At 39.5% G+C, this 13,286-nt stretch overlaps 2 protein-coding genes across 2 annotated transcripts in view; both read left to right on the top strand.

The window, feature by feature from the left end:
* METAP1 (methionyl aminopeptidase 1) overlaps window positions 1-7,171 on the top strand; it is a 68,361-nt gene extending 61,190 nt beyond the window's left edge. The window contains exons 10-11 of the mRNA XM_061192598.1: window positions 1,739-1,804; window positions 5,325-7,171. Coding sequence (XP_061048581.1) covers window positions 1,739-1,804; window positions 5,325-5,488 — 230 coding nt within the window. The 3' untranslated portion in view covers window positions 5,489-7,171. The remainder of the gene's footprint in view (window positions 1-1,738; window positions 1,805-5,324) is intronic.
* Window positions 7,172-12,911: 5,740 nt separating this feature from the next.
* LOC133092403 (macrophage migration inhibitory factor-like) lies at window positions 12,912-13,266 on the top strand. Its single transcript, XM_061191699.1, has one exon. The coding sequence runs from the start codon at window positions 13,024-13,026 to the stop codon at window positions 13,264-13,266; it is 243 nt and encodes an 80-aa protein (XP_061047682.1). The 5' UTR covers window positions 12,912-13,023.
* Window positions 13,267-13,286: the final 20 nt, after the last annotated feature.

Below are 13,286 nucleotides of genomic sequence, written 5' to 3'. Positions count from 1 at the left end.
TCGCTAGACGATGTATGTTTGTTTGAGTGAGCCTTGTTGAGAAGCTGAAACCATGAGTCAAGGTTAGCTGGGAGTTGTAACTTCTACAGCAGTGAATCAGTGGCAGAAACAGGAGTGGAACTTGGATTCTCTGTATTGCGATGTCCAGTGGAAATATATATGAGGCACATATGTAATATTAAGATTTCTCGTGGTCATATTGAAAAAGTAAAAAGAGACAGATGGAGTTAATTTTATATTTTATTTAATCCATTACATTAAAAATATTAGCATTTCAACATTTAATCAGTGTAAAAAAAAAACATTGCGATATATTACATGCTTTTTTTGTCTTTGAAATCGGCATATTTTTTACATGTACATTCTGACTTGCCATTTTTCAAGTGCTTAGCTTCATGCACCCAGTTGCTGCCGTGCTGGACAGCACAGCTATCAATTCCTTTATCCTTTTTTCTTTCCATGACACCACACTGACTCTCTTTGACATTTTCTGTTTGATATCCCCAAGGGAATATGACCAAATCTATATATGTAGTAAATTGCATGTCATTTGGAGAGAAAGTTCATGAAATTAGAAATAAAAAGTAAAGATTATTTTTGCCCCTCAGAGTTTTATAATAATTTAGAAACTTCTGATTTGGAATCTGTAGAATAAGTGTATTTTGACAATACTTAAGATAGCGGAAAGCAGCGTGATAGCTATTCACAAGGAAGGGCATGCAGGAGTGTAAACGTGCGGCTGAGGTTAGACCATACCTAGACAGAGCAGCTTGAGTAGGGTCTGCCTCCGTCGACACATGGATTGCCATCTGGAAGAACCGCAGCCTTACGCAGAAAACCCCTGAAAGCTGGTGCTTTCGCCACCTGGTGGTCAGGCAGCACAAGTGTAGTCACCTGTTTACCGATGCTCTTATCAGTTCTTGGTTTTTATTGACAGTTTGAACTTTAAACTGGTTCTCCATTTTCGTCTGAGATTGTCTAAAAAGGCCTATCCCTGTTTAAAATTTTTGGCCTTCTTGGGGAGATGGCACGCCTGGGCACTGATAGTTGAGTTTCTCACAATGATCCTGAAAAATACTTTTGTATTGGTGAACTTGGACAAAAAGTCTTTGGAGGGAGAAATGGAATTTTTGTTTCCAGTAGAAAGGAATAATCGTGTCAGCATTAAAGAAAAGTAGGTTAATGTGCGGGGCTTTGTTCCCCTCTGAAGATAAGACAATTTACAAAACTTTTTAAAAATGGTGCAGTTGTTTCTCTGGGCTGTGCCCCCATCTCCACCCGCATCCACACCCCTACACGCACCCAAGAGGTAGGAGGCTTCTGGTGGAATTCGAAATGTCTTCTTCTTTACAGCGTCATACCTCCATGAGTGTGGCACTTTGCTTGGTTGAATGATTGCAATTCTAATCCTGCTATAACATAAATGGGGGCACTTTTACTTTTATAGAAGTGATAACCACATCTGAGATCCAGCCTCGGGCATCTCTGTATTTTCCTAGAGAAGACGTAAACAAAATGAAATAAGCCTAGGACAATATCTGCCCCAGAGTAGATGGTTTTTAGTAAAATCCCTGTTTGTTGAATGATCTGCTTTAAGAAAGGGGAATCAGGAGAGGAGAAAGTCATTAATTTAAGAATCACTCATGGGAATATAAGTTGTGTACTTTTCCCAGGGAGCTGCTTAACGATATGCTGTAGGTTTTTTGCTGTGTTCTGAGATTTTTTTCTTTAATTTCAGAAAATAAAGCAGTTGGAGTGATGAAGCCTGGCCACGTATTTACAATTGAGCCAATGATTTGTGAAGGTGAGAACAAAGGGATGCTGTAACATTCTTTAATTGAATTTTTATTTACTTTTGGTTACTCATGATCAGATTAGTAGTCTGCTCTACTTTCTTTTTGCTTCATTTCCACTCCCCGTCCTATCTCTAACTTGATTCAGTATCATGTAGAGAACTGAAAATCGTAAGGGTTGGCAAGAAAGCAATACCTTCTCCACGGTAATTTGCCTGCTGTCAGTAGATGCTGAAGTACTTGAATCCTGGTCCCTTTTCATAAAGATCCTGTCAAAGGGTGCATTGTAATAATTAGGTGCCTCCATCAAGCCTGTGTAGAAATTCTTGCTTGTCTTGATGGGGGTGAGGAAGAGGAGGAAAAAAGTTAGAGCTATTTGTTTTTTTTGTTTGTTTTTTAAATTAATTAATTAATTTTTATTTATTTATTTTTTGGCTGCATTGGGTCTTCGTTCCGGTGAGTGGGCTTCTCATTGCGGTGGCTTCTCTTGTTGCGGAGCACGAGCTCTAGGCGTGCAGGCTCAGTAGTTGTGGCTCGCGGGCTCTAGAGCGCAGGTTCAGTAGTTGTGGCGCACGGGCTTAGTTGCTCCACGGCATGTGGGATCTTCCCGGACCAGGGCTTGAACCTGTGTCCCCTGCATTGGCAGGTGGATTCTTAACCAGTGCGCCACCAGGGAAGTCTGAGCTATTCGTTTTGCGGCAGAGTTATATAATTTAATTCTCCACAACTTATGAGGTAGGTGCTATCCCCATTATACAGGAGAGCAAACTGATTTTTGAAGAGGTTAAGTAACTTGCCCAAAGTCGCTTAGCTAGTTATGTGGCAGAATTGTGGGACTCTAAACTCATGAGCCATTCTGCCCCTTGAGGGTCTGCACTCATATCGTCAGGTGGTGTCATACGACTACTGTGGAAAAAGCACAGCATAGACACGCTTAGCACTGGCAGTTTTATGTCCTCGCTGTTGTTGGTCACTGTGACAGGCACATGGCAGTGATGGTCGGTGTCATGATTGGAGCTCCCCACTGAGGCTGTCAGAGTAATAACTGGGGCCTCCTTCATGAGGCCTTCACCTTTGCTTTCTGCCGGTTCTTCGTTGGGATGAGGGGATGCAGAGTGGGGCAGCAGTAGTAGGGCTCTTGTGTCCTGGTCCCTGTGTTGAAGGATGCATCCCCTCGGGATCCTTCCAGTCTTCTTTATAACCTAATCTTCGGAGTGATAGCCCATCACTTCTACCAGACTTTCTTCCTTAGAAGTGAGTCGCTAAATCCAGCCCACACTCAAGGGGAGAGGAGCATTGGAGGTTGTTTTAGAGGCTGCCTTCTTAACCTGGTCCTTTGTTCCCTTTTCTGTAAAATGGAAGTTACAATCTTTATCCTGCTGAATCCCCAGGGCTGCTGTAAGAATTAAGTGAGATGATTTGTATTAACACAAAGTGCCTTTAAAGGGCTGTACAAATGTAAGGTGTTGTTTTGTCATTCCTTGGAATAAGAATAATGATCATATGTAACCAATTGCAAGAGCATTGAGTATATTAGCAGAGAAAGGCAAGACCGTGAGAGCAAAGTGTCATTTTGGTTACATACCTGTTTCCATGAACTGGCACTTAGTTGGTGAGACATGAAGTGGTATTTCCAGGAGTAAGCAAATAACACAGTGTTGTGCTGGTTCAGATAATCGTCAAATTATAAGAAATATACTTCAGTGTAACTCAGCTAGGTTAAATCCCAGCTTCTTAGTGGAAAGTCTCTAATCCAAAGAAGAATTTGAATTTCCTTAGAAGAGTAGTCAAATATATTTAACTTGACATTAGTAAAGGATCTGTTTTAGCAGATGACAACAAAATTAAAGATGTATTTATGTCGGGCTTCCCTGGTGGCGCAGTGGTTAAGAACCTGCCTGCCAATGCAGGGGACACGGGTTTGAGCCCTGCTCTAGGAAGATCCCACATGCTGTGGAGCAACTAAGCCCGTGCACCACAACTACTGAGCCCACGCGCCACATCTACTGAAGCCCGCATGCTCTAGAACCTGTGCTCTGCAACGAGAAGCCACCACAATGAGAAGCCCGCGCACCACAACGAAGAGTAGCCCCCGCTCGCCGCAACTAGAGAAAGCCCGCGCACAGCAACGAAGACCCAACGCAGCCCAAAAATAAATAAATAAATATAAATAAATTTATTAAAAAAAAAAGATATATTATGTCTTAAATCCGTTTGTGAAAAGATCATTCGTTACATTGAGAAATATGTTTACTCATCTTTAGATGGTTGACAAAGCATGAGTTAACTTTCTTTAAGCTACCTCATATTTTCTTTTTAGTCTGGGGTTTAATATTGCAAAAGTAGGTTACTTTACTGCAGGCTTTGTACTCTGGGATGTGTCTGAGGCAGTAAGACCTAATCTTTGGTAAAGATTACTCAAAATGGGAATTCCCTGGCGGTCCAGTGGTTAGGACTCGGCGCTTTCACTGCCGTGGGCCTGGGTTCCATCCCTGGTCAGGGAACTAAGGTCCTACAAGCTGCGAGGTGTGGGCCCCCCACCCCCAAGGCAAAAAAGATTACTCAGAATGAAGAATATTGATTTTTTTTTTTTTTACATCTAATTTGGAGATAAGAAAGTCTCTGTAAACACATTTTTATAGTAGTATCTGGAATTGCAGAACTTTGTCATTCCACTGTTGCCTCTCCTCCCCTGCCCCACTCCTCCCCCCATTCTCTTTTTCCTGGGTTGTCTCCCAGCTTTTTTCATTGTCCCTTCCTTTCCTTTCTAACCCTCTTTCTAACCCATTCTCCCTCATCATAAATTTTTTTTCTTTGGCCGCGCTGCACAGCTTGCAGGATCTCAGTTCCTCGACCAGGGATTGAACCTGGGCCACAGCAGTGAAAGCCTGGAATCCTAACCACCAGGCCACCAGGGAACTCCCAATAATTTTTAAATTTTCTCACCAATCTCTCTCTTTCTCTGCCCTCTTTCTGGTTACAGGAGTGTGGCCTATAAAAATTTCACAGTATAATCTGTTCTCACCATCTTTGTGCTTGCCATTTAAAAATTATATCAGGAATTAAATGCTATAATAAAAGTATAAAAAGTTACTCTATTTTCTTCACAATATACATCGGCTATAGTTCAGTCAGATTCCAAAGTTATACCAGGAGAGAGCTAAATTCATTAATTCAGTTTCTTACTGGTAGTTCTGTGATGAGTGGTTATCAGTTACATTTCTGAAAATGAAACTGAGTGCCTTTATTTTGGAAATACCAACTTGAGTTAATATTTGGGAAGTATACAAAATGTGAAGTTTTAAAATTTAAACATTATTATTACTTCCTTGGACTAAAGACCAAAATGAAATTGAAAAGGCTTTAGCTTAAACAGTTGAAGTGTAAATAGGAATCCTAATAGTGAATTTTAAAATTAGTTTTCTGAGATATCCAAGGATATAGGAGGACAGGCCAGTACACTTGCCTAGAGAGTTTATTAAGAAAACAAGCTGAGTGGTAGAATTAAGAACTGGTGTTTGTTTGTTTAAGGCGGATGGCAGGATGAAACCTGGCCGGATGGCTGGACAGCAGTGACGAGAGATGGGAAACGGTCTGCCCAGTTCGAGCACACCCTGCTGGTCACGGACACTGGCTGCGAAATCCTAACCCGGCGACTCGATAGCGCGCGGCCTCACTTCATGTCCCAATTTTAATTTCTCCCGAGATGGCGCATCTCAGTGATACCTTCTGTCTGTACTCTGCATTTTATTGAGAGTACAGGATGGAAGAGGAAATTTTTTATAACTTGTTTTGTTTCGACTATAGATAAGGAAGGACTACAGCATTTGATGTGTGTCCTCAAGAACTTGTCTTGGGTCTGAAAAAGCCAAGAAGAATAAAGGAAGCTTTCTCAACTCCTTTCAATGCTCCCCTCTCCCCACACAAAAAAATCTCTGCACCCCTGTTTTCTCATTTGCCCTTTGAGCACTTTTACTTAAACCTGCTTCTAGTTGCTTTTATCACTGCCACAACCGGGCCGTCGGAGCCACCTGCTTTCCAGGTGAATGTTGCAGATGAGAATCCCTGAAACTTTAGCAACATATTTTGCTCCCGATTTTTTTTTTTAATTATATATGTATGGAAATATATACGTATTCATTTTAAATTCCATATATGTAATTACCAAACACTATGTGACCTGGGGTTTGTGTTGATTCTGACAGGGTTCTATGCTGTCGTAAATGGACCCATCATTTGCAGTGATTTAATTCCCAGCTGGGAATTGGCCTCCCTCCTCCCCTGCTAATTTACCCTCGTAATTGTGTGTAAGGAAGCACTCGGTCAGTGAGACTTTCCAGTGTGGACTCTGTGTGCGTGAATGGCTATGGCAAAATTCACTTTGGAAGAAGGTTATCAGGTTTTTAAAAATCTAGTTTATGGCAAAAATAACCACGCTCTAAGCGGAAGCTGGCTGTTGCAGAGAATGGGATTTTTGTAATACGTTGCTATTTCAGACCTCTGTTTGGTCATAATGGTAGGAAAAACACTCCCTTCCCCGCTCTCTCTTATTTCAAAGGCATACCTTGGAGATATTCAGAGAAGGGTGGAGGCTGCACTGTGGAGGTTGATGGGGAAAGACAGTTCTGAAATCTCTCCAGCAGTGATCAGAGTCTGGAAATTCTAATGTTTAATAAACCTGGTGGGGATGAGAAAGGAACTTCTTTGAAATTGGACTGTTGCCTTGCAGGGATGCAGCTGTCCTTGGTGTGCTACCACAATTCTCCTTTACATAGTTGGGAACCTCATTAGAAATGACCTCAGCTGCCCAACATCTATGTTCCTTTCAGTAGTTCAGTCCAAATGGGAGTGCATCCAGTGAAGACATATCAGATCAAAGTCATTGTCATTAGAGTGTACTTGATTACTAGATATCTGGTAAGTTTATTCTAAGATAATTTGATACCACTGACATGTTACATTTGTATGAGAACATCTTTCCCAGAGTGCCTCAGACCTTTATTGCTTTAAAGGAATTATGATAATGTTTTCATTACTTTTATTATTTTAATGATTTAGTAAAGTGGCTGAATCTGGTATGTGTGTGAAGTTTTTTATCAAACTGTAATATTTGTGAATGGAATGCCTTGCAATATGAATGTTAATATAATGTGTAAAGGGAGATTAAAAAGTTTGAATGACTATCCCACCATGTAGTCGTTAACTTTGCTGAATTTGTTGGGGATTTCAGAAGGAAGTGGTGGGAATGGGGAGGCTAATTCCATAATCTAAAATAAAATTTGAGTAAAAATACTTTTTTAAGTTGAATGGCTATATACAAATTCCAGTACTGTGTTTAGTTCAGCAGTCTACCAGCAGTATTTGAGATGCAACCATATTTCTGAGATAGTTTAAGGCGGAGATTGCTGCATATGTAAGGCAGCATTTTATGTACTGATAGTGGAATTAACAGTGTGGGCTTACTCAGTGTCTACTATTAGAAAATAAGCTCAAGGAAACAAAGTCTTGGTGGGTAGTTTTTTTTTGTTGCTGTTAAAAGATAAACACCACACTGGTGATGATGCTTTTCTCGGTTTGGGAGATTTTAAAACAATATGTCCTCTAGTCTAATTGTATATGTCTGATTACAAATGTTTGTTTACTAGGTTTAGATGAGAAAACATCTAGGGTAGTTTCATCATTCTGCCAACTTCTCAAAAATGTCAGTGTGTTAACTTTTTATTTTTTGTATTAACTTTAAAATAATCCTTTTTTTCCCCTGACAGTCCTTCATCCCCCTTGGAATTATAATTTAGAAGGGAAAGGTGTTTGCCTTTTATTTTCATTTTATGTCTTTTGCTGGTAAAATGTATAAAGGTACATTAGAACCCGTTTACCAACACCTTTATATTACTTGCCATCCACATGTCTAAATTAACAGGAAGAGGATGTTTAGGAATTTGCCATCTTAGCTTGATTCCTCAGTTTGTCCTGTCACCACTTCTGGCTTTTCATTGAGTTTGGTTAAATTTGAGAGTGGGATGCTCCAGTTTGCTTAAGCCCCCAAATGCACCCTCCTGGTATCTGTAAGCTATTTCTGTCCTACCCACCCACCCCCCATTTTTTTTTTTTTTACTTCCAACTTTTAATTTTGAAAATTTCAAATTTACAGAAAAGTTGATGGTACAGTGAAATAACTATATATCCTTTCCCTGTATTCAGCAAGTGTTATTGCGTCACATCTCTCTATATAAAAAGCATTTTTCTTTTGAGAGAAATGGCATTGTCGTACTTCACCTGCTACTGTTGCAGTGTGTTTCTCTTAAAACATAAGGACATTTCCTACACAATCATAATACTCTTGTCACACCCAAGGAATTGAATATTCATAGAGTTATGTAATGTATAGTACACATTCAAACCTGAGGCTCAGTTTCCCCCCAAGTGTACTTTAAAGCGTTCGTCTTGTTTAAAATGCAGAATCCAAACCCATGGCATTTGGTTGTCATCTGTAGGTTTTTTTTAACTCTAGAACAATCCTTCCACCTTTTTTGATCTTTTATGAAACTGACTCTTGAAAAAGCAGGCCAGTTAGCTTGTAGAATTCTGTGCTTCCCTGATTGTTCCTCATGAGTAGGTTCAGGATAAATGTTTTGGCAGAAGACTCCATAGATGGCATGTGGTGTGTCCCATTCATCACATCGCATCACATCACATCACAAGGCACATACTGTCATTGTCACATTATTGCCAATATATGTTTGCTCACTAGGTTTCTTTCAGATTTTCTATTTTAAGATCCCTTTCTTAAGCAAATCATCTGGGAGGAGATACTTGGAGACCATTTGGATATCCTGTTCACTTAATGATTTTAGCATTCATTAATAATCCTTGCCAGAATCCATTATTTTGTTACATTGGTGGCTGCAAATTGGGACTTCCTAAATCTAGCATTCTGTCTGCATTTATTGGCTGGCACTCTTTTACTAAGAAGCACTTTTTTTTTTTTTTTTAGAAGCACTTTTTTGAGTATCAGTGTGAGCTCATCGTTTTTAAAAATTCAATTAATTACTCTAAATGGTCTGTATTTGGCCAGTGGAAGCACCTTTAAGCTTATTTATGGGTCATTTTGATCTGTGCCTATTAGTCTTTGAGCACATTCTTGCTTTTTGCCATATCAAGATGTTCTAGATTTATCATACACTTTTCCTGCCCCAGCCTGGGAATTGGCTACTTCTCCAAGGAGCCCTGGTTTCTTTTCATGGGGAATGGTATTTGGAAATCAAGATCTGGGTGCTGCTGGGGTGTCATTGCTCCTAGGGCCGTTCAGGGAACAGAGCCAGCAAATGCATTTTTTATAAATCATGAATTCATTCTGATACTTTGATTTCAAATTTAACACTAATCTTCCTCACCCTTCCCTGTTCCATATTTGTATCTTCCTTCTCCCATGGTGAGAACTTTGGTTCTGAACAACATTAATATTTATTGATTTGCTTGATTCTATATGACATGTAAAATTATTTTAGAATTACTATACCAAAATCACTACCAAAAATAAACTTAAGTGTAAAAGTTGTGATTGTTCTTATTCTTGGAACATATTTCACTAAGGGGGTACAGAGTATTGGTTTAAAAGCTATTTGAAGTAATTAATTTTGATCCTGCAGTATTCTAAATTTCATAAACCATGAAGTTACTTTTCAACAGTAAATGCAGTGAGTCTTGGGGGCAAAGCATGCTATACAGGTGGGGAAGATTTTTTAGCGGTCTGGGAGTTAGAAATACTGGAATCAATTGAGATAGTGTGATATGATTCTGTCTACATTTGATGGTGTGTGGCTTCTACCAAGTTCTCTAGCTACCAGAGGAGCAAATTATACCAGTTGTAATGTGGATATGTAGCCTATTTTCAGTATAGAGTAGGAAAAAACATCTGGACATTGTTTTAGGAACAGATTGTTTCACAACATTATGCTGTTATTCTAAAAGTTATTAATGTGTTTTGCTTCATTTAAAAAATGAACATCTAAAGAAAGGCAGCACAGGTTCCATGCATCAAAATTCTGTGGTCCCACTGTGTTTGAACTCACAAGCAGCCTTTGGTGGCAGCCTTCTTCCTTACCTCTTTTTCCTTTTGGTGCTAAGTACGAAAAAGAAAACCAGTGTTTGCATTTGGTTATTTTGCAAAAAAAAGCCAGGAGTCAGGTGGCCTTGGCTACGTGTTACCTGCTGCTTTTCATTTTGGGGACTGGGTGAGCAACAACAGAACTGTCTGTATATGGTAATTCTGTGATTACATTGAAACGTGTCAACACTGGTTTATCTCACTAAAATGTGCCCAAAAGTGAATATGCGGAGCACTCAAGAAGGGCTTCCTGGAAAGATTTTCACTTACCACTGATGTTTGTTGGAGTTCAAAGTATTTTAATAGCTTTTCTTGTGAATGTCCAGCCTTTTTACTATTGCGAAGCTTTTAGTAGAATAATTGCTTCCATCTCCTGGGTGCTTGGCCCTTTTACTATTACTCCAGCCTCCTCATTCAACTCCCAACAACAAACACATGCCAAACTTGTAGGCACATTTGCACTGTGGTGTCATGAGACGATCACGAGATCAACAATCAGGACACTAGGGCTCTGAGTTCTCTGATTTTTTAAACTAGTTGAATGGCTTGGACAAATCACCGTATTCCTCTATGGAGGTATCCTATTTGTGTAATGACACCATAACTTAACAACTGTTTTATTCTATATATAATGTGACTATAAAGCAAATTTGCTTTATTTCAGTACTTGGGTCAGACATCAACAGAAAATTCAGAATGGAATTTTTCAAACTTTACCAGTAAATCTGAGCCCTGGGTGATTCTGAGAAAACAAAATAGCCAAGGATAAGAACTTTTAGTATTAAGATGTAGATTTAAGAAAGAGAACAACAGGTATTTTAAAGCAAATTTCCACTGTTTTATCTTGTTTAACATATCTAGATATTTTTGGTAGTCAGGAATATTTCAGTCCATGTCTAAACTCTGGGTAGTTCTGTGGTGGATTAGCGCTCCTTTCCTGAAGGGAGCATGTACATATTACCTCTCAATGAATTCTGTTATGATGTCCAGTTTGATAAAAATCAATCTGCTTAAAAGCCCATCCCACTTGCTCTGTTCCTATAAAGTTCCACCAAAAGAAGTTTGTATAATGGAGGACTTTGTACGTACCGGTTCACTGTGCTGGTTTACTTCCCAGTTGTTTCTTTAAAGATGATTTCCTTGGTATAGTTCTATGTACTTATTATCTAAGTAACTGTTTAAATATACTTAATGTTTTCCAAATGTGTTTTCTGTCTGTTTTTTCTACAGGGTATTTGCTGACAGAGAATCTGATCTTGCATGTTAATTGAAACAAAATTGGCTGAGTGCAAAGTTGGTTTTTTCCTGGGTCACAAAGTATCTCTAGGCCCAAAGAACTGTCAGTTACTTTAGGACTTTGATCATCAACCTACTTGGGAGATTGGTAGCCATGCAGAAAATATTCTGAAGCATCTGTGCATGTAAAAATATGTTCCCTTTTTCCCAGATCAACGAAACATTTTGAGAATCATGAGCTACATTTAATTTTGCTTTGAAATGGGATAAATGGAAGTAGCATTGTGTTTATCTTTTGGAGCTGTTTTTGTTTAAGCTGTACACACATTAACTGGCTCCACTGTAACAAAGTTTGGATATAATGCAGTTTTTTCCCTCATCTCAATAACCTCATCATTCCACAGGTTCTACCTTATGTTAGTTCTCTGTGCATGTAATAAAGAACTCATTCCAAGTCAGACATGGAATTCCAAGTCAGCCTGTATATCGACTATCTTTTTACAGTGAACATCAATAGGTAAGTTAAATAGAAAGCAGAATAGCCCAACATGCTGAAAATGGAAAAGCAGTAAAGATTTGAAAAATGCCAAGTATACCAACATTTTCAATGAAAAACAAAAAGCTGTTAAAAGATACATCCTAATATTGTAAAATTTTGGATCCTTAAATTAAAAAAAATTTTTTACTAGCTTTCATGAAATATACAGCAGAGGTTAGCGACTTGTGTTAAAATTATATACCTTTTATCCAAGAAAGCAGTTTAAACATAACTTCAAAAAATTCCCGACAATACTTCTAAGGTGGTAGAGTCCTAATTTTGCACAACCAGGATAGATTTGCTGACATGCACATAGTGAATGTTTTTTAGCCCTATGTTGTGTATGTTCTTCCAAAAAATATTTGTTTCCGCAATATACATAACAACCTAGATGTCATCCAAGAGGATGTATTAAAAGTATCTTAACAAGAAATACTTTATACCTATAGTTCCATGTTCCAAGAATCTTTATATTAAGGATCTTGTAAAATTGATTCTTAATACTGGTTCTTTGAAAGAGACAATTGTGCTTTCAGCCAGGAAATGCTCATACTTGTTCAACTGAATTAGCTGCCGCAAGACTATGTACATGACTGTGACAGAAAAGTAAACTCCCTAATTGGCCAGCTACAAGAATTGGAGTTACATTATTTTACTATCTTAAAATTATTTTCTCATATTGGCGAACATAATGTTTGCCATTCTCATTCAAGTATAACTCATGTATGAGAAGAAAAATAAAGGGGAAAAAAACCAAAAAAAAAATTGTTGGTTCTCCTCCATTATTACCCTATATACCCATTCTGTTACTGCAGTCGCTTAAGGCAATAATATACTTCGTTCCTGGAAGGCTGAGCTAAAACAAACCAGATTAAAGCACACTTCCTACAGCTAGGGTAGAAGCTAGTTTTATTTTCCTGTTCTTCCAGTTCTCCCAGAACAATAGGTTGGAGCCATCTTGGCCCCTACTGGGTCTCCAGCTCTCTAGGTAAAATGAGAGAAGCTAGGTCATACTGCCTAGTCCTTCAAATGCACCAGAGATCCAAAAAAGAAGTCCTGACCATAACTGCCACTTTTCCAGTTTTCAGTCAACTAAATATTGCTCTCTCAGAAACAAACTTTGGGAGTAATTAAGCTACATCAGTCAAAAGAATTAAACAAGAAAAAGCACATGGTTTCAATCCAACCAAAAGATATGTATGTGCATGGCATATCTGATGTCCTGATACAGAAACAGTCTAAACTATGCTATGATGTAGAAAGAAGAAAAAGGCACAGAATAGGCGGGGCGCCGTTCACACGAGAGTCGGTTGGTTCCTGTATCCCTGTCCCCGCCTTCCCTCGCCGTCATGTCGATATTCCTGGTGAACACCAACGTGCCCCGCGCCTCTGTGCCGGACGGGCTCCTCTCCGATGTCACCCAGCAGCTGGCGCAGGCCACGGGCAAGCCGGCGCAGTACGTCACGGTGCACGTGGTCCCGGACCAGCTCCCGGCTTTCGGGGGCTCCAGCGAGCCGCGCGCGCTCTGCAGCCTGCACAGCATCGGCAAGATCGGCGGCGCGCAGAACCTCTCCGACAGCAAGCTGCTGTGACGCCTGCGCGTCAGCCCGGG

The sequence above is a fragment of the Eubalaena glacialis genome, chromosome 5 (assembly GCF_028564815.1).
Source record: "Eubalaena glacialis isolate mEubGla1 chromosome 5, mEubGla1.1.hap2.+ XY, whole genome shotgun sequence".
NCBI classification, from domain to species: Eukaryota; Metazoa; Chordata; class Mammalia; order Artiodactyla; family Balaenidae; genus Eubalaena; species Eubalaena glacialis.
Note: the sequence above shows the minus strand (reverse complement) of the source record. Positions and strands in the feature narration are given on the sequence as shown.